Raw genomic sequence first — 27930 nt, forward strand, 5'->3', positions numbered from 1 at the left:
ATTACAGACTACAAGCGCAATAGTTTAGGAACAATACACGATCAAGTTTTTGTTTTGAGAGAATAAGCAACAGCGCTACGGTAACGGCGCTTAACGGGAGCCGTATCCGAGAGGCGGTGGCACGGAGAAACGATGCGTACTCCGACAGAGTGGAGAGACTTACCTGAACACCCTCCGTAGACTCCATGACTGTCCCAACGAGGTTTTAGCGCTGTAGAACGCTTTCCAGTGGTTGCGAACAGTGCCGGCCACACGCTACTTTCACGGAACTTACAACGAAACCACAAATTTTGTCGACGCGATCGCAGACTGCCAAGAGCAGCAAGCTGCCGCCATGTTGGACACTAGCGGCCTCCAGTGAGCAAGACCAGAGGTAGGCGAAAATGAAACCGAAATCGAAACTCATTGTGTTGCGTCAACGAGGCATTGGTTGTGCGTGTCACAACGGCGTTTTGAAATCTTGAGTAATCACAGGCCTGCAATTTCTGGTTATGCTTGAATAGGAAAACGTTATTCTGGCTACGCACGGATTAATAATAGCTTGAAGTTTTGTCTATCCTGATCGAGAAGAAGGGGGGCTATTCGAAGAATAGGAACGAATAAAGAAAAATGCAAAAGTTCATACAAGTGAAAATTCGAGCGCATTGGTATAATATCATGGCTAAACGTTTAAATTTTGAACTTTAACACAAAACTGCTCCAACAAGCGTGCATAGTTAGTGAACGACGATATAAAATTTCTTGCAATGCTTTGCAATGCTTGGTTTGTTGGAGGAAATTTCATGTTTACACTGCAAACGACACTATGGTGTGTTTCATACAAAACCCGCAACGCTACACCCTACTCTGCTAAGAAAGGTTTGCACTCCTTGAGACTTATCTTGTCCCCATACAATAACTGTCATCAATTTAGTGTCTCCTTGCGCCCCTCAACGCTATGCACCAAGCAATAGTACGCCACAGATGAAAGAAAGGAATAGGTATGCGTCATATGTAAGGCGATGTAAAATTAAGTCTCGTACTTTTGTATCGCATATTATGACGAATTCATTAGGTGGGAGGTGGCGGAGATCGGAACCTATTTGCCACCAAAGGAGCGGAGTTTGCGGTCAGTGACCGCACCGCAGCCCTTGTGCTCACAGCCCGCTATGTCGTTGAGTAAAACGCAGTAACTGAGCAAAGTACTAATTATTCTATTCCATTAAGTACTTGAGTAGAATAGGTGGTGCCCAAATTGACGACCTATAATGACGGCTCCTCCAGGGTAGCAGAAACGAATCTCGATAACTATGCTTTTGCTGGCTGCACGCGGCAGAAGAGATTGCGAGAGCCGGAAACACATTTAAGACGCCATGTTTTTCATATTTAAGTACATGGCCTGCGTAATGCATAGAGCAGGTAACCGATTGTCTATTAGAGTTATAAAATGGGTGTCCACAGAAGGGAAGTGCAGTCGAGGACGGCAGAGAATTAGGTTGTGGGATGAAGGAAATTTGCGGGTACAACGTGGAATCAGCTGGCACAAGACAGGGACAATGGAGATCGCTTGGAGAAGTCTTCGTCCTACAAGGGGCGGCTGATGCTGATCACAACAAATTGCTCTCAAATCGCATGTCTCAGTGAACAGTAATCTAAATACGACACTTCAGAAATAGCATATATTTGTGCTCAAAAATAGTTTTTATTTTGTTTTTGAAATCCAAACTATGCAGCTTTCTCGTTTGTTTGTTTCTTTTTCATCTCCTGCACTGAAAAACAATGGCAAAGGAGGTGGGAGCTAAGCAGCGCTTCAGTGGAGGGCGGCCCTCGTAGACCGGCGACCAGTATAGCGCGCACTCAATCACACATGCTCATAGATATATATATACCAATTAATCGCGACCAGCTGCGTAGCCAGGGGGGGGGGGGGGGGGGGCTTATGGGGCTTCAGCCCGCACCCACACCCCGAAAATTTGTCGTGCTGTCATGCACCGCCGACTAAAACAACCCCCGGTGCCGGGAATCATTCTGGATTTTGTCTAGAATGTATTTTTCACGCTCGAAACAACATTTTAGCGCGAACATTGCAAACTCGGCCTGGATTTCGCGGCAGCGCCCATGCACCGGGAGTCACATAACACAAGGAGCCCCATACAACACAAAGTTTTAAAGGCGTTTTGATGGCGAGTGGGCTCGTCGCGGCATCTCGCGGAGGCCGCGGAATCTACGGAGCGCATGGATTTGAATTCCGAAACTTTATGGGTATATAGTTCTGATGAACTTTTGAAGAGAAAGGTGCATTGACATTTCCAAAGTCGTGCTTTAGATTATCAATTCCGGAACTCTGTGGGTTTAATGTTATTAACATTTGACGCCGAAGGCGCATTAACTTTTATAAAGTCGTACATAGGACCACACAACGAGACAAGCCAAATCAACAGACTATCAGACAAGTTGACAAAGCACGCAGCAAGGTCCGATGAGACGAAGCTTTGTGATGGTTCATTTGTGCCGCCATGTCACAGGAAAGAATATCAACATTTTTGTCACCTGCGCCAACAAATCCACGTCAAGACACTAAAGCCAGCAAAGGTAGCTACGTTCTTATTTATTTTTTCTACTTTGAAGTTTATTGGCGAGGACAGATTGAGCCTCTTCAATTTTCTTGTTCTCGCTGCCCGCGGGCTGCCAGAGCCAGCCAGACCGCATGCGTTTTTCTCGTGTTGCCCCCTACACCATGCGGCGCACTTCGGTGCGCGTTCGTTTTTCTCTGGCCGAGTAGATTTTAGCCTAGCAGAGCTTTCGCGCCTTCTGGCTAGCAGACGAGAAAAAGAAGCAATGGTCGCTCGCCGCCATCACTGTGAGGTCTCGACGGATAGCAACACGTTTGCTTGAGCGCAACTTCTCCGGAAAGTCTTATCTCGCCGATTTAGGATACCTGCCAGTATGCGTATGGTTCTCTGTGAACCAAGCGTCTCACGTTTTCTTCGATATTTCTTCGGTAGACACATTAGGTGCCTAAACTAGGCATTCGATTGTGGCCAACATGCTTTCCTTTGCATTTTTCCATACCGGTGCCCCGGCCTCACAGACAGAAAGAAAAAAGGACATTGTTGCGGCACAGAGAATTGTCGCATGGTGAAAGTTCGATTTTGTAACTTCTTTTGCGGAAAGTAATGGGCCGCGGGGCGCTTCAGTTGCCGGATGCTCTTATTATATTATTGCAGCGAACTTTGTTTCCAGTGACGCTTTTTTGCAATTTAACAAGCTGCATCTTCGCATTTCTAATGCACGAGGGCGGGTGAAATGAAAGTGAGCCAACCCACCCCGTGCAATAATTGTTTGGTTCATTATATGCGACGCATACGCGTAGCACACAGGCTTCTCTCATTAAAAAAAAAAGTGACACGTAGGTGTGAGGATAAATGTTCTTTAATGCTCTCATACACTGGGTTGAACATGGCTGCGTGACATAATGGACGCTCCAAAAATTGAACAGCGTGGTGTCGTGAGGTTTTTGACAGCTGAAGGTGTTTCCCAAAAGGGGATTAGTGGCCGTACGGCTGCCGTGTACGTTGAACGTTTCATTTCACTGGCCATTGTAAAGCGTTGGAGCAAACGGTTCAAAGAAGGACGTGAAAGTTGCAAAGACAATCCAAGACCAGGCCAAAGCCACCGTGCATTCACCCTCAACGGATTTACAAAGGTTGATGAACTGATTAGATAAGAACGGAGGATAACTATCGATGAACTGGCAGAGCGTGTGAACATCAGTCATGGTTCAGTTCACACCATAATTCATGAACATCTCAGTTATCGGCTCTTGTGTGCTGTGGATGCCCAAGATTTTCAACCACCACCAGAAGACAGCGAGGTTCGGCACTGCCTTGACTCATCTGATCCGAATCAGTGACAGACATTTTGAAGCAGCAACCAAAGGAGTTTTATGAGACGGGAATCACGCGACTCGTTAGTCAGTGGGACAAATGTCTAAATCCTCATGGGGACTACCTTTAAATAAAGTACCCGTTTGTCATACATTCACAGTGGCTCACTTTCTTTTAACTCGCCTTCGTATATATTGCAGAACTCCTGGTTTTTATATGTGCTCTCTGTTGCAACTATAATTTCGGTGCAATTACTCACAATACACGACCGGTGACAGCTGCTCCTGCGCAAAATATTGGGACACAAGACAGAGTAATTGAGATTTTTTCCCTGGTCGTGGCATATGCACAAAAATGTAAACAAAGCTCTTGAATGACAAAGTTTGATTAACATATTTGTCCTCAACTTGTTTATTTCACAGCCCTTACATTTTTCATATGAGCGGCATGCACTGCTTTCCTGGTTTCGAACTGATATAGTTCTAGAGTTCGTGTGATATTTTATTTATTTATTAAGTAGACAAAAAACATGGAAGCATTGATATCAGTTATATCGGGCAGAATTTTTGAGACATACGAGTAAATTTTTTTAATAAAAGAAATACATATTTTACTTGTCGTGACAGTGCGTAGCGTTTAAGAGTTCGTGTGCAGCATCTTTGGCAATGGCAGTGCAGTTATGATTCATATATTTGATCCTTCTACAAATTCTATAAGGAGGAAGCCGAGCTGCAACGTGAGCCCCCCTCCCCCGAACAAAATTTCTGGCTACGCCACTGATCGCGACTGGATCATAATTCGAAGAAATGGAGAGTTTGAATTGCCCCGAATAGGCACTACTGGTAATAAAATCACTTCCAGCGCTTGGCGAATGGGTACTGCCGTGCTAGAGTTGACCTGCCCGGGGGATGGGGGGTTGAGCTGAGTTCCTCCTTAAAAACGAAAATTCCGAAATGTAAAGGATCACTTGAACTCTACTGTATTTCTGTCGAAAAAATTATATTATGATTTGAAGAGGTATTATGCACGCGCACGTCTCTGCATGCTCATTACGATAAGACAACCTTATGCCGGTGTCACACGTCCAATTTCGATGGCGACCGATCGCGATCTGGATCGAAATTCTCGACCGCGATTGGCTCTCTTTCTCATCAGATTGAGCAAAGAAGCCGATCGCGATCGAGAAATTCGATTAAACATGTGCGCCGTGCGACAAGTACGAGGAAGGCGGGGAGGTACAGGCAGCTGATCGCTGACGGAGAGGGGGAGGTGTCGCGGCCCCTCCCCCTCTCTTCGGTGCACCGCAGGAAGATTGACCACTCCAAAGCTTCCTCATAACGCAAAGCATTCTGACGAGACGCGGAATGTCATCAGCCGCGCGAGCGCTAAATCACGTTTTCTTTTTCTCGTCTTTTAGCCGTCTCGCGCTGTGCCTTCACAGCGGCCACGTGCCGACGGTGAACTCTAGCGTCGGACGCACATAGGGAAACTGGTTTAGCAAGGACAAAGCCTCTGCCGAGAGTCGCGACGACTCAAGGAGAAAACAGTCGGACCCCCAATGGGCGTTTCGCGCCAGAACGCAATCACAAACACGACGGCCGATTATCGGGCGCTTCGACACGCATCTTTCCGCCTTCTTGTCCGAGCAAGTGGCATGCTCGTCGGGATTTACTTTAACAGCGCAAGAGTCCCTGCAACGGCGATGCCAGTGGTTGTGTTGTGACTGCGCATGCCTTCCTCGGAGGCATTGTGCGAGTGATACTGAGGCTTGGAGACCCGATCATCACGTGGGGTTCAATGTCCACGAGAACGTCCATGCCAGGTGGTGCTTCCGAGTCGCGTCGTGCGGTAACAGTACTCGAGTAACATGTGCTAACGAAGAACCGCCTGCTGAACGACAACGCGCGCGCGTTTACTGATTAGTGATGTTAGTTACACTACGAGTATTGCGTCTCAGAACATTTTTTTGTCAACCGTAGATGGATAATCCCGCATTTCGATTCGTAACAAGTTAACTTTCAGTGAAATTATCTTCACCTCTCCATGCTCGATGCAGCTTGGAGCTTTCGATGGAGGGGGCATGTAAAATTTTGTGCCATTAACTGCACTGGTACTGCTGTTGTGATTGAACGCTCGTCAGGACGGGGTCGAACGCCTTCGGCGCTCCTCATCGAAGTGATAATTGGTACTGGTTACCGGCGTGCTCTTGAAGCGTCGCTGCGGATATTGCCAACGCTCTGTTTGTTTTTTCATCAGTGCCCGCAGCGCACGTGAAGTCGCCCTACAGGATTTGCGGGATGAAAGGCTACGCCTCGGGGTGAATAACCTCGGAAGCTTCAGCTATACGCAAGCGAACACAGCGCGGGTGCATTCGGTGATGTTCGCTGGGCGATTAGAAGCTCGTGGACTTGTCTCGACACCGAAGCGCGCAAATAAGGCCCGGTGTGTCTGGTGCCTCGGTGCGGCTGATCCATCGTGATCGAAGACAGTCCTTGCTTGTGTTTGTGAGCAGACATTACGGCTGTGCGCAATGACTTTCATCTGGCGAGCGTTGTTGACCACGGCGTGGATTACGAATCTTTTGATGTGAGTACAGTGATATTTTTTTTCGTTTTCTTTTCTTTGGGGGGAGGGGGGAGGATAAAATATGTACGCGGGCACCGAACGAAATTACAACGGCACACTCGACTGCCTCGCAATCTGAGAGAGCAGGCTGCAATTGATCGACTGTGTTGCACTAAACCTGGACAACGTATCGCGTCTTTTTCTTCTTTGTGGGTGTGGTTTTTTGTAGTTGTGTGAGAGGACTTACGACTGTTGTCACTGGCTCTCCGACGGATGCTACCATGCATACTTGTAAAGCCATCTACCGCTTCAGATGTTGACCGGCTTTCTTCTCAACGAAACTATGCAATGAAACAGAAAGCAATGCTTCAGCAAATTTATGAAAAGAAGTAACTCCTTGGAGCGAATTGTCATTGTTCTTTTGTGCGCTTAATTCCTTTATTCAAGTGAATCTTCGTCTTTTTTTTTCATCCCGTGGCATGACGCGTCTGTTCGGTCGGTTTATTTCTGAGTAAAATAGGCCGATCCCTGAGGCAATGTAAACGTAAATACAGAAGATAGTGTAACCAAATTTGGGCCGATCTCGGACGCTGTGTAATCCGCTGTCGCGTGGGCGGGTGTGAGGGAGAGCGTGGGTAAGGCTGAGCGGAACATGAAAACCGACACTGGTGTCGTTGTCAAATGTTTCGCCCGTCGGGTGAAACTGCGACAATTTCTTTTTCTAATTTCAATTAAAGAGAACGGTTAATTTCCTGTATGCTTTCCAGGGGTGCACTGTCTGTTTCCTGGCCGGATGATAACTCAAAAGTATTTGCGGAAGAAGTTATGGATCAAGCAAAACTTTGGCATCTACGTATTCGCTTATGATATATATTTTTTTCTTCCTTTTTTGTTTTCCTTCTCAGAAGTCAAGGCGTGTCGTCGTCTGCCCAGCACGGCGGCAATCGGCGTCAGAAGCGGTTTGCAGGTAAGTGAAACGTACTCGTACCAAACACTTTGGTGACCACAGTTGATGCAAACTACTGGATTAATGCGGGCCATAATTCGTTTCTGACAGGAAACGCACCCGGCGGCAGCTTTCTGTGGGAGCGCAGCTAAAGCTATCGAGCCGAAGTACGCATTTCTGTACTGCGCATCTGAACGCGTGCTGATCCCTATTTTTTTTGTTGAAAATTTATTTCATAACAAAGAAAAAGCTTGTTTAGGAAACGTATTTCCTTTACTTCCTGTACCTAGCCTTGGCTTTCTGGTGTCCACGTCTGGTTTTCTTGGCAGGAGAATGCCTGCAAACTTGAAAATGGGGAAAATCGAGAAGCAGACATAGGCAAAACGACAGGAATGCGGTCAGCCACCTTCCTGTTGCTTTGTCCTTGTCGGCCTCTTGATTCCCTCCCCCCCCCCTTTCCAAATTTGCTGGCATTCTCCTAGCATAACCACGTACCAACTAGCCCACAAGCCACTCTCTTGGTTTTCATGGACCTGTGAACCGTCAGCAAAACGTCGGCACTACATATTTGTTGTAGTAACCACACAAGAGCAGAAGCTGTGCACGTGCGAGCACGTGCGCGTAGATTTCGCTGTGCTGCCACGGAGAGTTGTCGTCGGGTATACTTACCAATCCAGTAAAGTTACCTCGAACGTGTGCCTGTTCCACAGTGGGGTGCCTAGTCTAGTACTACTAGTTCATAGTGGCGAGATCGGGAGCCGCGATGTGAGGGCATTTCACAGGTATGACAGTACACACCGACCATGTGACCGAGGCTGCTCGCTTGGCTTGCACGTTTGCCCTTCGCACCGACGGCGTCGAGTAAACCAATCGTATTTAATTACGGGCGACATAAGAGTCATCATCATCCTGGTTACGCCTACTGCAGCGCCAAGGCCTCTCCCATACTTCTTCAACTACCCCGGTCATGTACTAATTGTGGCCATGTTGTCCCTGCAAACTTCTTTATCTCATCCGCCCACCTAACTTTCTGCCGCCCCCTTCAACGCTTCCCTTCCCTTGGAATCCAGTCCGTAACCCTTAATGACCATCGGTTATCTTCCCTGCTCATTACATGCCCTGCCCATGCCCATTTCCTTTTCTTGATTTCAACTAAGATGCCATTACCTCGCGTTTGTTCCCTCACCCAATCTGCCCTTTTCTTATCCTTTAACGTTACACCCACCATTCTTTTCATAGCTCGTTGCGTCGTCCTCAATTTAAGTAGAACCCTTTTCGTGAGCCTCCAGGTTTCTGCCCCGTACGTGAGTACTGGTAAGACACAGCTGTTATACACTTTTATCTTGAGGGATAATGCCAACCTGTTCTTCATGATCTAAGAATGCCTGCCAAACGCACCCCAGCCCATTCTTATTCTTCTGATTATTTCAGTCTCATGATCCGGATCCGCCGTCACTACCTGCCCTAAGTAGATGTATACCCTTACCACTTCCAGTGCCTCGCTACCTATCGTAAACTGCTGTTCTCTTCCGAGACTGTTAAACATGACTTTAGCTTTCTGCAGATTATTTTTTAGACCCACCCTTCTGCTTTGCCTCTCCAGGTCAGTGAGCACGCGTTGCAACTGGTCCCCTGAGTTACTAAGCAAGGGAATATCATCAGCGAATCGCAAATTACTAATTCGGCTTTGCCTCTCCAGGTCAGTGAGCACGCATTGCAATTGGTCCCCTGAGTTACTAAGCAAGGGAATATCATCCGCGAATCGCAAATTACTAAGGTATTCTCCATTAACTCTTATCCCCACTTCTTCCCAATCCAGGACATGGACATAAGCGTATGCAGTGCATCAATCATGCCGGCAAAATGTAAGCGCTCTTCGACGAGCTCGGGCTGGATCGCAAGCGTCGTCGGTCGCGGCGTATATACAACGTGCCGTTGCAGAGCGCTCGCAAAGGCGTACTTCTCATCGACGGTATCCGCGCAAGGAGAAGCAGCGTTGCTCAGAGTTCTTTCTCTTGGGTTTCTCGATGAGGAATATGGAATCTCCCGAGCGTATACATGCACAAGCTGCACTGTGAGAAAAAGGGTGTAAAAAAGAAAAAGGGTGTAAATGTGTCGATAACTCACACCCTTAGGGTGTCCGTTACACAAATCACACCCTAAGGGTGGGAGTTATAGACACATTTACCCCCTTTTTCACTTTTAGGGGTGTAAATTGTCTTGCAGTGTGCAGGCGCTGGAACTGGGTGGAGCGTGCACGCGCCGTTCGCTCGCTCGGATGCACGTCCCGTCGCGCCCCGTGCATCCTGAATCAAGGAGGTCGAAGAATAAAAAAAACAAAGCTGCAGTTTTTCTTTAACCTCCTTGCCCTGAATGGTCGTTGTGCCTCCTGCTTTATACTGCGTGTGAAGAATTGTTGATACACAAGAGTGTTTTAAATATATACGTGTACATCCCTTCTTGCTTTTCTTTGTCGTCTTTTTATTTTTTTGTCGTCATGAAGAATCCATATAGTTACTCCAAATCTTCTTTTATCGTTCACTTCTGACCAAAATGACTTAATTTTGCTTACAGAAACAGGGAAGAAAAGGGGGTGGTGGTGTTTACGCATAGCTTTTCCTGTTGCGTCGTATATATATATATAAATATCTTTTTCCAAGTAACGCACCCCTTGTGTATTATCCCTGCCGGATTCTCTCAAGGGACACTACGCACGAACTACCGTTGACAAAAAAAAAAAGGTCACTCTAAGCGTGAGGAGATGCTTGGCAAGCCAGAAAACACGCAAAAAACGAAAGATGGGTTGCAGCGCCGTCTTGAAGTTCTAGTACCAGCACGTCGTGTTGTGATTGATTTTGGTAACATTTGCCCAAGCCTACACTCTAAGAAAAGTTTACACCCTTTGGAGTGCCCCTTCTGCCACACAACAATAGACGTCATCTGTCTTGTCCGCATTTCCTTTCTTTAACGCTGCGAGCCCGGTACTTCCCAGGAACGAACGGCACGCGCATTATCAGCATGGCATAGCATTGCCGACAGGAAAGTAGCGGGCGCGGCGTTTTTAAGAACGGAAACGCATCAAGGCAGATGACGATTATCGTTGTGTGGCAGAAGGGGCACTCCAAAGGGTGTAAACTTTCCTTAGAGTGTACACTCTAAAAGAAGTTTACGCTGTTTGGGGTGGATATCTGCTGATATGCACCCCAAAGGCCCTAGCGCATACCACGAAACTCTGTGATTTCATGGTGAGATAGTCCAGCCTCGGTGGTCGACGGCCGAGGTGCCCCCGTATCGGCCGCCACCATTAGAAGCCGCAACTCGGAAACGGCTGAAGAAGTTGCGATAGCGCTCGCTTGCGTGGGAACGGAAGCAAATTTCATAATTAGCGATAGCAAAACGGCTATCTGGAATTTTGGAAAGGGCAGAGTCTCGCCGGAAGCGGCAAGGGTTCTGGCTAGTAGACGGCTGAACAGAAAAATTAGCCTAATTTGGACCCCTGCACACACGTCCGTTCCTGGCAACGAGGCGGCCCACGAGTTAGCCCGAGCTCTCTACTTCCGGGTGGCTGTGGAACCGCCCGACTGCCGGAACATGGACGAGCGTCTGCAAAACTATACGGAGATTGTCGAAAATTATCGGCTACGCAGGAGACTGGTGCCACCACCGGATAAAAGTCTAAACAATAGAGAGGCAGTCGCATGGCGGCGCCTGCAAGCTGGGAACTTCGTAAACCCGGTCTGGGCATACCATGTTATGCATGATAGAGAAAACGATGAGTGCAAACACTGTGGGGCGAGAGGGACCCTCGATCACATAATCTGGGAATGCGCTAGCTCACCAGGGGCTAAAGCAAACATAAATTGTAGAGAGGCCTGGGAAGCCCTGCTGCGGAGCGAGGACCCTACTCCACAGCAACACGCCATCCGCCTGGCGGAAGAAGCCGCGAAGAGTCAAGACCTCTTTGCTTCCTTCTAATCGCGGAGGTTCCGGCCCCCGTCCCCAAGGCCTGTGTGCCGGGGACGGGGAGTAGGGGCCTCCTTATCCGGCGGTACAATAAAGTTGCTATCATCATCATCATCATCCAGGAAGGTAAAGGCCGCGGCGCTGTCATCCTTCTTTCCTCCTTGCACCTTTTCCCGCCTACCAAGCTTGTTCTCGCGGTAAGAACAAAGCTTTCGCAATTGCACAAGTGGGATTCGATATTGTAGAAGGGCCATTCTATATATATTTTTTCTCTTTGGTGTACTTTTAACTGAACTTACACTGAGCACCCTTCACGTGATCCTTGCATATCGAACAGCATGCACACCGGCGGCCAGCGAAGTTCCGCAGGAGTTGTACTCGTTCGCGTCGTGGATTTACACCGACCCGCACTCGGTGTTCAGCGTGTACGCAAAGTACGACGACCGCCAGCTGAAAAACGTCGCCGTCGACGATTCCCTTCTCATCGTCAAGGAACGTCTGCCCAAGAACGGTTCGTATTTGCGCGCCACCTTTCGCTGCGGTCCCGAACACGGAAGCCGCGTCAGCGCTTATTGATCACTTACATCCCGCACCCTGAGACGCTGCTCTTGAGCCGTTAACTAGTGTATGTTAGCATTATTTTGTCTCACAGGTGCATTATACATTCTTTTCCTTGCATGTAAGTCTAATCTCTAAATGAGTTACTTCTCGACTTGTTTTCCTTGACAGCGGAATCGCACGCCTCCTCGCGAATGGTCACGTTTCAATGACAATCACCCTAATAATGCAGGACGTGCATTTCATGCTCTTTGCAAGGGGTGTGTGTATATATGTGTGTGTGTGTGTGTGTGTGCTTATTAAACTGCCTGGACTATAAGCCTAGCAGAGACATCAATGACATGGACAGGTGCTGTTACAAACGGCCTGCAAGAGTACCGACCTACAAAATTTTCCAGCCAGCTGCAGCTGCAGAGCTGGCGAGCATCCCAGAAGCGACATTGGAACCCTTCCGCACCTACCGCACTCGCTTTGTAGGGACGACGATGTGCCGCGTCAACACCCCCTCGGCGCCGACATGAATAAACGAGGTCGGCGGACCATGTATTGTTAGTGGATTCACCGTCACGGCGTGTTTGAAGCGGTGGAACTCCTGGGAGAAGATGTCTTGCGGCCGTCTCACGCAGCTTAAATGTAGTCAGTCAATGGCCATCGTCTGCAGGTTCAACACTGGGATGAAGAGGCGCCTGCTCGGGGCAAGACCCGTGTCTGCGAAAACCCTCTCGCCTCGTTGCGGTCAGTGAAACTTGTGCGGAAGTGAGTGTGTAAACCCTCCCCCTCAAAGGCGGGTCGGCTACGATGACTTTGGACGCTCCGAATTGGTCGACGGTTGAACGGCCGTTCTCCCTCACCTAGGGATCTAGGGAGGACAGAGTGCATTTAAGGAGCCGTTGGCGGCTCCTCAGGGTGCATTCCTCTTTCAGTCATGTTAGACTGATGAACTGTAAAGTTATCCCCATGTAAATACTATAAATAAATCTCATATTCCTCGTTCTCGATGAGAACAAGTCTCTCCCTTCAGCAACGTCCTCAGCGTGGATAAGTTGTACGACGGCATGGGCCAGCTACCATCTATTTCATGCTCGACCCTAACCATCACAGTGCAGTGTCACTCGCCGGATGCGTCCCGAACATGACCGCCGCCAGGGCCTCGAGTGGTGCTGGCTAACGCTCCCAGAGTTCTTGTGCACATAAATACGCAAGGGTGTGGTCGCCACCGTAGCTCAACTGGTAGTGCAATGCACGAGTAATGCGGATGGTGTGGGTTCGGCGCACACCGACGGCAAGTTTTATTTCTTTTTTTCGTCCACTGTCATTTCCCTGTAGCTGATCATTCTTACGCTTCAATTGAAAACTACAAATAACTTCCCCTATGATTTTCTTGGCTTTATTATCTGTTGGCTTCATGTGGTTGCGGCTAATCGAAATCGGGCCCCTCAGTTCCTCTTCTTCTCGCTCGAACATGTCAGGGCTCTTCAAAAAAGACTTGACCCATCTTAGACGACACCGGAATAACCTACGAAGCACAGCATGGACTGTGGAGAGACAATCCGAGGAAAGTAAGGGTACATCTCTCAATAGCCCCGATCCCCAGAAACATGCACCCGGAGTTTCACGAAGATAGAAGAATCGCAAGAGCGAGTGCTCTCCACAATAGATTCCGTAATGCTAGGGACGTGGTCTATGTGGACGCGGTGGAGCATGCAAATAGGCAGAGTATGTCGATCGTTGCTACGAGTCTAGAGGGTGACTCTAGGGTTAGTGGCACTGTAAAAACAGGCACAGAGGAGGTGGCGTAGGAGGCTGCCTTAGCACTGCCAATAGCCTTTACGGAGGCTAACATCGTAGTCAGCGACTCCAAGATAGCCGTGAAGAACTGTGCCAAAGGAATAATCTCGCCGGAAGGGCTGAGAATATTAATCAACTTTCGTGAAGATCGAGGCGTTTACATTACATGGGCACCCGCACACTTCTCCCTTCCCGGGAACGAAATAGCGCACAACCTGGCTCGAGAACTGACGGACCAAGCAGGTGAGATGCAAATACTGGGAAGGGGGAGCGATCGCATGACCAGCTTTAACGAGATCCCCAAACACTATTAATTGGGAAAAACCCATTTCCGCCCGGCACACTCCTCGCTGAGTAGACGGCAATTGACGGCATGGCGCCTCTTACAAACAGGTACATATCCGAACTCGGTGGCCTACCACCGCTACTACCCGGACCTTTACACGGATAGACGTAGGTTCTGTCAAGAAAAGGCCGACCTACAACATACGGTTGGGCTTGTCCTCGGACACCCACACAGAATAATATACACAAGACCTGAAAGCAGTGGGAGACCGCGTTGCTCAAATGTGCACCGGAAGACCAACTTAAAGCACTCCAGCAGGCCGAAGATGCCGCCAGGGCCCAAGGGCTCCCAGGACATTCTCTTTCAACAAAATATAAGATATAGAGTTCGTACATTTTAATGCATTGCTATTCCCTGTAAACTATTCTCGCTACACTTATCTGTTACCTATTGCTGCTGTAAACATAATTGTAACTGCAACTGCTTGTACGCTAATGATGTCGCACGTTTCTTGTATTGAATAAGAAGGAGTTCCATTGAAGTATCATCTTCTCGGACATCATTTGTACACTACCCTGCAATGTCGAAAAAATTTGTAAAAAATACCAAAGAACACTACATTGCTACTACTATACTGCTTCTACTACTATAGAACCACTAATACTATTACTACTAATACGTCAGCGTCAGTTTTCAAGTAATCGTTAGAAACTCTACGATCATTGGAACTTCCTACGAACGTTGCCTTTCGTACGAGTGTCGCATGTCATCGAAACAGGCACTGAACGCGTTTTGCTCAAGACCTCCAAGCTGCGGCCCAACGAGTCGGTGTTGGTGCAGTCATCCAGCAGCGTCGTCTACGTGACCAGCCCTAACCTTATGACCGTCACCTACATCACCTGCTTGGGAGTAGCGCCGCATGACAGGAAAGTGGGAGGTGCGTTGTTGTTTGTCTTCCGGGAGGTTGTCATCCATACGTTTGTGCGGCGTATTAGAGAGTGTTAGTTTAGGGAACGCAAGCGGCTTGCGTAAGCCAGAACTAGGGGCGACGGTACTGCGCATGCGCAGACCCAGATGTAGGGGTATGCGCATGCGCAGTACCGGCGCCCCTAGTTCTTGCGTGCGCAAGCCGCTTGCATCCTCTAAAGCTCTCTATTAATGCGATAGCGATTAAGGGCCCCGCGTCGCAGAAAATCCGGTGTCGGCATACGGCGTCGGCGTCGGCGAGCCGTGAGCGAAATTTGGCGTACATATCCTATACGGCAGCTAAAGTTCTATCACTAACGTTGCCCACACCTTGTCTTACATTCCTTACAAAGTTATTCCTCGGGATTTCGAGAACGACAGCCCACAAACAAATGTTGCCAGACAAAACCTCGACAGCAGATGCCTTTTAGGTTAAATTTTCTTAGACTTAGATGTTAAAGTGCGAGACAGAAGATCGGCCCACGCAAGAGGCCACGTTTCTACCAGAAAGCTCGCCAGCGTTTCCCGGTAAGCGTTACGGTTACATAAGATGCAGTTGACGGGAAGCGTGAGAAGCAGTCGGGGATCTTTGAATGCTGTCGCGTTCGACTCTTAAAGGCGAAGCTTAAGCGTCCTCCAAATTGTCGGGTCAGAGGATGTCTGTCTGTCTGCCTGTCTGTCTGAAAATCAGTGGTGAGTTATTGAGTGATAGTGATACTTGGGGTCTCACGTCGCAAATCTGAACAGTTGATGCATCCTGAGGTACAGCCAACCGATATTGTTTTTCGAGGCACCGAATTATCGAAAATTTTAACTTTACTGGCCTTTATACGAGGTGTCGCTTACCAAACACTAGTTAACCCTCGTACTTAACGTTAACAGTGACCGTATGTCTGATGTTTGTTTGTATGCTAGGGGTGTCCGAGTAGTGAAATTTCCCAATGAGATCAGACGCAAATATTCGAGAAGAAATGAGCTCCAAAATATTCAATCGAATATCGAATAGTTTATGCTCAAACACAGTGAAATAACAAGGTTAATTGGGTTCTCCTTCGTTAAAGAGGCTTAGTTATTGACATAAATTACATGGTTTATTTACAGGCACATGATGTATGCAATGTTGTATGCAAATGAATGGCTGGTCAGGAGAGAAGCTTGTAAATGAGATGCAACTGATTGTAGCTATCTGTAAGGGTGGGCGAATAGTGATTTTTGAGACCGAATCGAATACGAACCGAATGTTGAATAGCCATTATCACAATTACTATAAAACGATGTACGATGTTCATATCCTAGTAGTCTTAAAATTAGCAAGTTTCAGTCATTACATAGAACGTTGTGAAGCGTTGCTTATTAAAACAGAAATGAAGCATTAGGAGCAAACAAGTCCCTTGGCAAGCACAGGACTCTTCAGAGCGCGTGAATGATCGCTGTACCTGAGTGACCAAGCCTGCATCACTACGCAAGTTCTCATGTTTCATTTCAATGCTACGCCCTCGGGGAAGAAAGTTTACCGTACTTTCGCTGAAATTGTGTGTTTATTTGGGCGCAGTTGATATTACGAAATATTCGAAAAGTATTCGAAAAATATTCGCCTTTAGGAATAGTACTTCGATAAGAAGACCGAACCGACACTTCGATTCGTTATCCAAAAAATTTCGAATATTCGCACATCCCCCAGTTATCTGCCACACAATAAGAATGACGGTAACGAAAAAAAAAAAGGAATACTTCCCCAATGCACATAGAGTGTTGAGGTCGATGAAGGAGAGAAGTGTGAAACTACAACGGGGCATAATATTTTCTTTAAAGAGATGGAAAGATGGTGGAGAATGGTCACATACCACATCTCTTTGCCCAACTCGAGGCAACAAATTCGCTTATGAGCTCTCCAGAATTGAAACATTCGTAATGGGAGAGAGAGAGAAAGTCTCTTGGTTCAAAATCGCACCGGGACACATATCATAATGAGTGACTGAAAAATTATTGAGCACAAGCAATATGTCCCATGCATTCGCCCAGAAACTGGTGCCCCCTGCAAACCAGCTGTAGCTTTCATGAAGAAAAATTATACGGAACAGTTCTCACCGTCAACGTTCTCTTTCATTTGAGGCTCGAGCAAGCGTTGTTATCCTTGACATAAGCGAAGGAAATGAATATGTCTTTACGGTCTCGTTAATTTTCCGAGCTATTGAAAACTTGTCAATGCCTCTCCTTACGTAATGCCTGCGTGTCTTTAAGTATGTGGGGATGCGCGACTCTCACGCGTCCCCTGAGACGTTGTTTTCCCGCATAGCTCCCGTCTCCTGTAATCCGGCTTCGCCGCGTGGCCTGGGACCCGCGGCGGTCGGTGTGGTTGAGACGCAGTGCGAGAAATGGCGCGAGTGTTGCGCTGTTAACGCCGCCTGACGGCGCGGTTACTTGGGCGCGGAAAGGAGAAGGCGCTTCCTCTTCGGCTCGAGATCGTCAAGTAGCGTGGACGTTCCGCGCGTGCGTCGATCCATGCTTCTGCGAGACCGTCTCGCGAGGGCTTGTTCGAACGCGCCAGCGTTCGCGTGACGGTACGCGCGAACGACCAGGCGTTGGGATCCAGCATGGGGCAAACGTATTCGCTCGCTATCCGGTCGCGGTGAGTGGACTTCCGCGATTTGTCGCGCGCCCATCGGCATGTTTTGGGGATAGCAACTCGGCTAGCAGGCATTGATCTATGAAAGGTGCAATACATTCCCTTGTGATTGTTTGCACTACTGTGTTGTCGTTCCTTTGTCCCAAGATCACGGGTGTGAGAGTCCCACAAGGTAAATATAAATGAAATTGAATCACATTTCCGACAGTGAATTTGCGAATCGACCACAACTAAGATAACAGACTAGCCGATTAGCATCGGAAATTTCGAATATTCTTATACCTCTACTTTCTACCTTTTCGAAGCCTGCCACTACGAGGACAACGAGCTCTCGGGCGTCATCAAGAGTCCAATGCATCCCAGCATTTACCCTCTCGAGGCCTACTGCGAAGTCAAGGTGGCCGTCCCTTACGGAAACGTGATCAAGTTCCGACTGGAGGACGTCGACCTCTGTCCACGTGCCAACAACACCATCACGTTCATCGACGGAGAGGGCTTGGGTGAGCAAGGAACAAACGTGCTCTTGCGCCACTTCTTCGTAAGGGCTACACTAAAATCACTACAGACGTGGTGGTTCGTTTCTACTGGATTTCGATCATGTTCGGTAGAATGTATGTGGAGTTGCAATTGATTGTCGTGCATTATTTCTCTAAAACAGAACTTGCATTAGCTCGTTATAATGAAACAGCATACCGAGCTGTGTGAGTCAGTTGTTGGTTGTCCTTCCTAAGAATGACTTTAACTAGTCTGTAAAGATTCCCTTCTGGAAGTCACGTGACGGCATAAAGCTAACGCTTGCAAGATTCTCTCGCCTTTCCATGATAATATTTCTGCATCTCCGACGATGGTGACCTCTAATGGAATCTCCTTTGAGACGGGCTGTGGACAAATAAACCGCTAGCCTGCTTGAGTTCATCGGGTTATAGTATACCTAATCGCAGTCTATCAATATGTATATATATAACCGTAAACACCTTTTCCCACCGACTTCTTAACGCTCTTGACGCCCTGCAGGCGGGCGACACCTGGCAGTGCTAACGCCAAGCGGCACCGGTGAAGGCGGCGGCGTGAACGACACGATCTTGACGCCTGGCAGGAAAGCCACCGTGGTATTTCGGGCCAGCTGCGGGCGGGACGTCGAGCGACGGGGCTTCCACATCACCTACGAGGCCCAACCGTCGGAGGCCGCCGAAAGCGACGGCGGCAGCTCCGCCTCGGACCGGATAGCGGGCCTTGACCAAGGTCGGCAGAGCCACACTGAACGTATATCCGGCCTATATCCGCGGCGTGCCCGCTTTACGCAGTGCTGTGACAATGCCATGATCGTCATGGCAGGAACGTGCAACAAGTGGCGTCTGTTTTCCAATGTAGCCACATGGAACCTATTTTTCGCCGTTATTATAACGCAGTCGCCGCCGGGCACGAAAGGGCCGAGCTCTAGGCGTTGCCGTCGGGGCGCGCCAGGAGGCGCCGAGCTTGGCATCAATATGTGCCGAAAACACATGCGAAATATATTCCATGTGGTTACCACTACAATTTGAGAGTGTTTGAAGAGAAGCCGTTACGTTTCGACCATCGAAGAGGCCTGTAGCGTGCCATAAACGATCAAAAGGAAGTGTTTAGTGTGTACCTCAGCACTGCGCACCCGCAGTTTGCGCGCAAGAAATCGCGCTTCGCGCGCTCTTCGCTCCAAACGCGGTAACGTCATAGGCCCGTTTTATATGGAAACAAAATTTCAAACTTTTATGGACAGCCGATACTCTTCCGTCTGAATAACGGTAACTTACTCGAAATAACGGCAAAATGTGGCCAAGGGTAATCTTGATTATAAGGACCGCACAGCGATAGATGGAACGAAAAAAAAAAAATATGATGGACATGTTGGGAGCTCGGTTTGGCGGAAGCAAGGAATACCCTAGAATAGTAGCTTGGGGCTTGTTGGTTTTCCATCCTGGTGTTAACAGCGCAAAATGCTTGTGGTGTCGTCCTCTCGTCTCGTGTCTCGTGTACGTTTTGTGCTGTTAACACCAGGAAGGAATACACGTTTTGACAGCTTGAGAACGGAGAGTCCACTGACTTTATTCGAGAGTGAAAGCAGGTTTGCCTAGTCGCCAGTGGTGGTGCCCCTGTCGGACAGCCGCTTCGGTTCGAGCATGGGGGCAATGACCCCCACGGCGAGGCAAACTGGATTTCCGGAGCAAGGGGCGATAACCCCCACGACGGGGACAACGAAGTGGCGGACGGTCGCTAGAGGCGTAACATTAAGAGGCATGAAGAAAGCGGTGTAGATTGGAAAGCAAATGGGGATAGCTGACCTTCTAGTTGACATTAAGAGGAAAAAAGGTGAGGTTGGGAAGACCGTGTAATGCGTAGGCCAGGTAACCAGTTGTCAATTAGAATGATAGAATGTGTGCCTAGGGAAGGGAAGCGCAGTCGAGGACGTCAGATGTCTAGATGGCCTGATGAATTAGCACATCTTTACGCGTAGAAGGATTTCAACTTGCCTATATAAGGCGCAGTCATAATTGGGGATCGACGGGAGGGGCCTTCATCATGCAGTGGACGTAATACAGGCCGACGATGAAGCAATACTGACCCGACGAGTCACTTTGCCATCAAACGGTCCTCGATTCCTTGCAGGTGCGTGCGGCAAGCCCCTGCTGTCAATGCCTGGCGACGCCGTCAACGACCAAGGTTCTAAAATAGTTAGGGGAAGTGACGCCAAAGTCGGAGCGCACCCGTGGCAGGTGAGCTTATCGTGTTTCATGCTCGCTCATACTATTAACTTATTTAGCGGTGCGTCCGTGACCCATCAGAAGTTTAGAAGAAATGATTCGTTACATTCGTATGGCCTAAGCGTCACGCACCTGTAGTTCTCGTCGCACGTTACCTTTGGTTCTTACTGACAATTCCTCATTGAAAATTACGAGGGAAGGTCACCGATTCAAGTTTTCAAAAGCATCTGCTACCGCGTTCGAAGGGGTTAAGGGAGTAGGATAACTCGTAATATCGTCGCCACTCTAGGTGCAATGTGGTTTAATCTATTGCATCAGTGAATCCACAATAGCCTAGCGGAGAAAGCCCGTCACATGATTCGACGTGGCAAACTCAGTTCCTCTATTTGAAAGTTCTTGCTGAATTATTGTTGCATTATTTTCTAATTGCTCCATTAGGGTCAATATTATTGTGCAAGAACGATGGGGATGATGCAACGATTCTATTTCAATTACACTCCTTTTGGTGCTTCGTCAGTGGTCCGAGCGGCAGTCCGCCTGCATTAAAGAGTTTAAGCTTGTCCGTTAAGTCCTTACCGTTTTCGGTTTACCGGGCAAAGTGGGCCGCGGTCACCAATAGCAGAACTGGTAGCGAAACCTTGTTACCATTTGTCCAACTACAGCGTGTTCAAAAATTTGTCCCGCTGCGTGAGTGCTCTCAATGAATCGACATCATAAAAGGAATGCGCATTATCACTAATTTTGCTACCAACGTGTTACAACAGCAGTTAAGTAGACTATAGTAGGCTATAGTGCAGTATTAGCTTTGTGAGCTTTCTGTTTAAACTGTGCGTCCCAATGTGTCGGCACCTGCGTCGCTGCTGTTGTGCACCTGTCCGGTAATCGAGTCATTCGCAAAAAGGGGACAGTTGGTGGTCAAGCTCAAATTCTCTGTTCCCACCAGAATCACACGGATACTAGCGGTGGCTGATAAGCAAGGATTAGATACGTTATGCGGCGGTCTTAGTTTTAGACGAACACTTTTCTTCCTATGCACGTGGAGGAAAGTATACGTAGTCGATTTGACAACTCAAGGTATATCACGGTGTTCACCTGGTTTATTGCGAACGTGCATTTTTAGCACAATGGAAAGAACAATCAATCAATCAATCAATCAATCAATCAATCAATCAATCAATCAATCAATCAATCAATCAATCAATCAATCAATCAATCAATCAGTGTACTGATAAGTAAACTAATCAATCGTATAACTGGTCAATCACTGCGTGACTATGGCCAAGAGCAGCGTATAATGACACTGACACTTCCGTCACTCGATGGCGGAGGTTAGTGCCTGACACGTGCTCTCCAAACGTATGAAACTGTTTAAAGAAGCCCATTTTCTATTCATTTTGTTCATGTTTCCATATGTTGCTTAACTGATTTAATTCGTGTTCTACTGTTTCTATAATTGCAGCCTTTCTAATTTGTTTTTCTAGTTGTATTTATTACTGTCGCTACGTTAACCAAGTCTACTTTTCCTTTCGCATACGTCATGTACAGGAGGTCCAAATTCCGTCTCCGACTCCGGGACCTCCTCCTGTATATTACATGTTGTAATAACTTCGTATGTAGCAATAAAATTTGATTCTGATTCTGAAAGCGCAGATTCTGCTGAAGCACGCCAAGACCGACGACGCCTTCTGCGGCGGTAGCCTTATCAGTCACCGATGGGTGCTGACGGCGGCGCACTGCTTCAAGCAGTACAGCCGCCACGACGTGCTCGTCGTGCTTGGCAAGCACAGCCTCGTCTACCGCGAGGACCACGAGATCGTACTCTCCATCAGGTACGACTACAGCTCGGGCGCGAGGAGTAGCGACAAAGTACAGTAAACGACGTGATCGAGCAGCAGGGGAGCACCCTGGAGCTGTATACGCGTTCTCCCCGTCAACCCTCTTTCATAACTGCCGGGTAACGTAATTTCTATCGAAACGCTTCCATAAGTCAGCACAATAGTTACTCAATTTTAATCCCTCACGGACGCAGTCAAACGCCTTTGTGTCGAATGGCGTGGGACCTTCGAAATTCTCTGTTACACAGGTCCCTTCGTTAAAAAAGATAGCGCACCACTAGAGCCGGTTAAGGACGTTTAAGAAGAGAAAACATTTACTTAATATGACTTTAAGAGCGACCTAGTTAAATATGTCGGCAATGTTTTTTTTTTTGTTTTTATGCAATTTATTTGCCGGAATGCGCGACTACATTCGATCTTACTGTACAAAATTTCACGACATGCTTTGCGGGGGACCGCGGACACCAAAATAAAGTTAAATATTATAGATTGTCAAAATATATAGATTATCGAAGATTGTCGATTGCCGAATGGTCGCTGTCCAATCCCTCGCTCCCAGAATTTTTCGGTCGTTTGCTGGCTCCTGAATGGTGCCTTCGTTGAGATTCGCGTCCTTTCCGCCCTAGATGGCTTTTATGACGTCGTCGTTCGTAAGTTACAGCTACATCATCACGTCGTCATCAACTGCGACGTATTCGTCAGACGTCGTTCCCGCCGGTGTGTTAGAACAAACAGCGTACGAGTTGATCGATTGGTGGAGCAGTGCAGCAGGACTATAACACTCGCATTATGGCATCGGCACGATCGTCGAATGCGTCGTTGCCTAGTGTACTGTTAGACGCAGCGCTTGTTGTAAAAAAAAAAAAAAATGGCCGCCTGGGACGCCTAAATTTCTTCGTTGTACATGCAAATTCGTTGTAGTGGTCTTCGTTGTTGAGCTGTTTGCAATACGTACAAAATACAGGAATTCGGCCGGGACATAACGGATCTTTCGTTCTACAGGTCATTTTGTCGTAGCGGCATTCGTCGTTGCGGCATTCGCTTGTGTTTTGCGGAGCAATATGATTCCTTCCGCTCATGCCTACGCACACTCGTCGGCAAACTCGCGTTCCTACTCGCGCGTACACGTTCACTCATCAACGCTCCCACACGCTTGTCGTCGCTTTCAATTACACCAGTACACACTATAATGCCCATACTCGCTTCGAATCACACTCACGAGTACTAACTCTCGTTCGTGCTCACTTTCTTTGACACTTGCCGACACTCGCCGGCACTCACTAGCGTTTATACTAACGTTCGCACTGACGTCCGCTATAAGCTCACTGTCACTGACTTTTGTTAGTATTCACTGTAACCGGCCCTCGCTCCACTGCCTACTCATGTCCACCCGAGCTCATTGTCACTCATACCCATTCACACCCACGTCTAACCACATCTTTCGTCGCTCGTTCACACTCTTTTGCGTGTATGTAAAATCAATGTGGAGGAAGTAAGAGCCAGTGTACTCAGAAGTATGCCGACATGTTAACGCCTCACTTGCTCGGTGGGCACACTGAATACTGGATGAAGAAAAAAAATAACTGAGTAAATTAAGACTGTCAGTTCGATACCCTCCAGGGAAACGTGGTTCCCAAAAAAGGTGTGGAGAGATTCCGCTTACATGACATGGACACCGTTATGCAATTTGACATATCTGATAAGACCGAATGCTCTGTTGAAGTAACCAGTCACGGACTTCGCTTATGCACAGCGCATACTAAAGGCATCTTTTATATGGTAGAAAAGAATGACAGCGCTGCGTGGTCCCGTGAGGAGATTGATGAAGACATGGATAATCCTCTTGTACAAGGTAAAAAAAAATGATGCTCATAAAGAGAGGCTTCGGGCAAAGATACATGCTTTCGATAGGGGACCACTATTACTAAAAAAAAAAAGATCTTGCGCTCATGCTCATGAAGAAAATTGCAGCACATTGCTGCACACCCAATAGTAGAGTTCTGGGAGGAATCACGAATATCAACAAGTTGCTAGGCATCGATAGTGATAGCAATGTATTAGGCAACTACGCGTAGCAAAATTTGTGGTTTTGTCGGCCGTATAAATTGCAGTTAACATCAGCTTACTAATTAACTTGACAAGCACAGCGTCAGGCACTCACAGGCAAACGTGAGCTGATCTCACTCGATGACCAAGAACACTCGCTACCACGTCGCTGGCGGGATGAAGAGCGCAGTCAGAGGGGAGCGAACGCTTCGCGCCGCATCTCGCGGTATCGCGCCTGAGGAAACTCAAATCACGTGATCCCCAACACTGTAGGTGCACGGCAAAAATGGCGCGCACGACGCCATCAGCCATCTCGGCTCGCCTTAGCCTACGTTCACACTTAGAAAGTGGCAAGCGGGCTGAAAGGCCAAAGCGGCCCGGAAAATCTTTTCCGCGCATGCCCAAGACGTTCACATTTGTTTGGCAACTGCAGCGGAAACCACTGCCGCATTCACCCCCATCCATTAAGTCTGTGTACGTTTGTTCGCGTGGTGGCGCTGTTTATCACACCACTTCAAGTGGAGTGTTCAGTCATCGACCCATCAGTTATCAAAAGCTATCATTTCGCGCGACTGCGCGTTTAGTCTTTAGCTTTTTTCTGCCATGGATGAAGAAAAAGTTTTGATACTTTTAGCTAGTCGTTCTTCCTAAAAATGGACAATGAACAAGGGAAAAAAAATGTTAAACTTTACGACCGGATGTTTACATGCTAGTGCAGCTTCCGGTGAAGCGAAACCGCTTTCCGCTTCGCCGTGGCGAAAAAGCAACCAGGGCGGGTGGCATTCCATCTTGTCAAACAGCGCAAAACTAGACACTGGGCGGCAAGAATGGTGTGACAAAGCAATGCTAATACGGTGGGTTTTCTTCCACTGACAACGAAATTTATTCACCCGTACGCACGCTTACAAGTGTGGTATGATCGTAAAGCACTATATAAGGTATAGCACATGTAATACATAATACATGATGTAGACACGCTGTGCTTTTCTTAATTTATTCCAGTAGTACTAAACAAAAGTCACAATTTATGCGGTAGCTGTTACAAACTATTTTAATAAACCTCTAATGTAGACCTGGATTTTTGTGAAGAATTAACAAAATAACAATTTTGAAATTACAGCTGGCGGAACATCGGAGAGGATTCAGGAATCAATTCACGCGTTACACGTAGGTCTTAGTTTACTATTTCTCAATAAAAGGAAGTGAAAACAGAAAGCCAGATATTTGGTGCAAGACTGACCCTACCTAGCAGGAAATTGATGAAATGATCGCTTAGCATTAGCTTTCATACAAGCGCATACGTCTTGATTTGGGTGATGTCAGCCTTATTTGAAAGGGCTCATGCCGCCGCCCGCTAAATGCGCGGAGCGAAAGCTTTCCGCTAAATTTAGCGATGCGAGATTCAACGTGACATTCTGCGAAAAGGTAACCCAAATCATGATATAGACAGGCCATATTGTCTGTGGTCGTTGTTGCCGCGTGTGTAATAGCACCTGTTCAATAATCTTTGCCGCCAACCACCGGCGTGAGCTCTCCACACAGCACATTTACCGTACACTCTACGATGAACAAGAGGAAATGAGGTATTGAGGTTACTCCTTTAGGGGAGGAACTGATCTGCCACAACCATTACTCCCTTTAGGGGGTAAGTGCGAGGGGATGAACTGTTACTGCTCATGCGGTTACTCCTTCGGGGACTAACAGTTGCCCTTTTCCGATGCTCTTCAAGGGAGTAACAGTATATCTTTCCGATGCTACGCAAAAGTGGAATTAATGAAATTAGGCATTGACCATGATAAAAAAAATAACTGAGTTGAAAAAAAATAAAAGAAAGGTGCCCGAAAGCAGGATGAGCTCACGTCCTCACGATCACAAGTCAGGCACTCTAACCACTTCACCACGCAGGCCGGTTGACAGGTTAGGATACTGAGACAAGGTTAATCTTCGGAACGCAGGCGCGGCAATGTAAAATCGACTCGGTATTTTGTGTGTGCTATGGGGGGAGAGTCTAACGTTGAGTGTACTTGCAACCATAAGCGACGAGCAAAAAGAAATCTGCCCGATTATTCATAGGGTGATTTAAACTGAGGCACTACGCGATGTATACGTGCAGCAAGCTCAAACGGGGCACCCAGGACGACAGAGAAGGCCAATTTCTCTGTCGCTTAGCGTGTCCCGTTCGAGTTACATGTCGCTTAAGTTTGTAATATCCTTGGAACGGAAGGAACGGTACTATTGACCGAGAAAATCGAGCAGTCTATCAATGACTTGCGCGTTTAATGTGTATCGCTCACTTATGGCGTGCGCGCGAAGGGCAAAGCTCTTCACATTGCAGCTTTTAAATTTCACGCAATTTTCTCACGAAGAGCCAAAGTGCTGCTTTACTTGCAGTTCAATAGACAGTGCACGAACTTCGAACTATTCACGACTTATAGACAATACCGTGTTGGCCCCATCACTGCATGACACGGACGAAAACATCGGAATGCATGGAAAGTAGCTGTAGCCTTTCGTCGTCCCGTTGTTCTCTTTCCGTGCAGGGACTAAACACTTACTCTCCGAAATTTGCACACGGCACGCACATTCATGCAGTTACTCCCGTGAGGGACGAAAACGCCCTTTTTGGGACTAACTGCCCAGTTACTCCCGTTTTCCCCGGGCTTTTTCTTAGATTGCACAGTTGAACAGGCTAATAAGGACATTATTACCGAACGCTGTGAAAAAAAGAAAACACGTTTATGTTATTTGCAGCTGCGAGAGAAAAATAGGGTTGAATGCACTTTACGTGCTTGACGTGAGATGCCATGGCACCAAACGCGCCAGATCCTGCACGCTCTATAACTTGCTTCATTGTCTTGTGCAGTGTGCAAACATGAAGAAAATTAAATGTAACCAAGTTAGAAAAAACCACACGTCTATTGAAGGCATTTGCAGGTTTCTTGCGTACGCAGCGATAAAAATAAATTTAAATAGCTTCAGCACTCAGTACGCCATCATTGGTGCATGTCAATGAGTCACAACAGTGTAAGCAATTCGACGCGCCTTCCAGCCGAATTGAGAATCTTAATGGCGGTCTCCGAATTATGGTGTCAAGTAGCGGCTGAATTTTTTTGGACATGTAACCATCATAAAAGTTCTTCTGTGAGCGTCCATACAAAGGCCTCCTGTAGCGGTCTGTGGGCTCTTACCTCGTCGTCTTTGAACGGACTTTGCTGACCGTGGTTGCTCCTCTCTCGCCGAATAATTCTCACACAGCACAGCACTGGTATAACAAATGGGCTTATACGTAGCTACTGCCGTTACTGATGTGTCAGGGATCGGCTCTGTTGTCTGCGGAATTACGCCACGAAACAACAAACCGTATATACGAAAAAAAGGGGTGCTTAAATAAAACATCTGCCTACCAAAGTCACTAGATTTCTAGCTTTTTTCATTTTAAATGAAACAAGTATCCTCAATTTCGCTGCCATGGTGGCCGAGAAAAACGACTTTTCCATTTCATTGTATTTCGATAGGCGCCCTCGAGCTAATGCTTCAGCTTAATTACGCGGCTTAGAGGATGCTGTGTCAATATATCCCTCCTCTGCTGACCTGCGCTCTGGCTGGTCCGCTTTTTTTCCAGCCTATTAGGTATAACAAGCGGGAAAAAAAGCAGTACGTTGTCCATTATGTTCGCAAACGACCCAACTATTGAATAACTTCAATTCGCTGACAATTTCGTTTCATTTGTTGACACTTTCATTACATTAG

At 47.5% G+C, this 27930-nt stretch overlaps 2 protein-coding genes across 4 annotated transcripts in view; one reads left to right on the plus strand and one right to left on the minus strand.

Moving 5' to 3' along the window:
• The window catches only part of LOC126533847 (putative FERM domain-containing protein FRMD8P1), a 116558-nt gene extending 116224 nt beyond the window's left edge, over positions 1 to 334 (minus strand). For all 3 annotated transcript variants that reach the window (XM_055072444.2, XM_050181046.3, XM_055072443.2), the window contains exon 1: positions 164 to 334. In XM_055072444.2, coding sequence (XP_054928419.1) covers positions 164 to 187 — 24 coding nt within the window. In that variant the 5' untranslated portion in view covers positions 188 to 334. The remainder of the gene's footprint in view (positions 1 to 163) is intronic.
• Positions 335 to 5486: 5152 nt separating this feature from the next.
• The window catches only part of LOC126534538 (uncharacterized), a 46106-nt gene continuing 23662 nt past the window's right edge, over positions 5487 to 27930 (plus strand). The window contains exons 1-8 of the mRNA XM_055072442.2: positions 5487 to 6452; positions 7337 to 7398; positions 11678 to 11851; positions 14751 to 14909; positions 17870 to 18064; positions 18579 to 18806; positions 20205 to 20311; positions 21950 to 22128. Coding sequence (XP_054928417.1) covers positions 6397 to 6452; positions 7337 to 7398; positions 11678 to 11851; positions 14751 to 14909; positions 17870 to 18064; positions 18579 to 18806; positions 20205 to 20311; positions 21950 to 22128 — 1160 coding nt within the window. The 5' untranslated portion in view covers positions 5487 to 6396. The remainder of the gene's footprint in view (positions 6453 to 7336; positions 7399 to 11677; positions 11852 to 14750; positions 14910 to 17869; positions 18065 to 18578; positions 18807 to 20204; positions 20312 to 21949; positions 22129 to 27930) is intronic.

The sequence above is a fragment of the Dermacentor andersoni genome, chromosome 7 (assembly GCF_023375885.2).
Source record: "Dermacentor andersoni chromosome 7, qqDerAnde1_hic_scaffold, whole genome shotgun sequence".
NCBI classification, from domain to species: Eukaryota; Metazoa; Arthropoda; class Arachnida; order Ixodida; family Ixodidae; genus Dermacentor; species Dermacentor andersoni.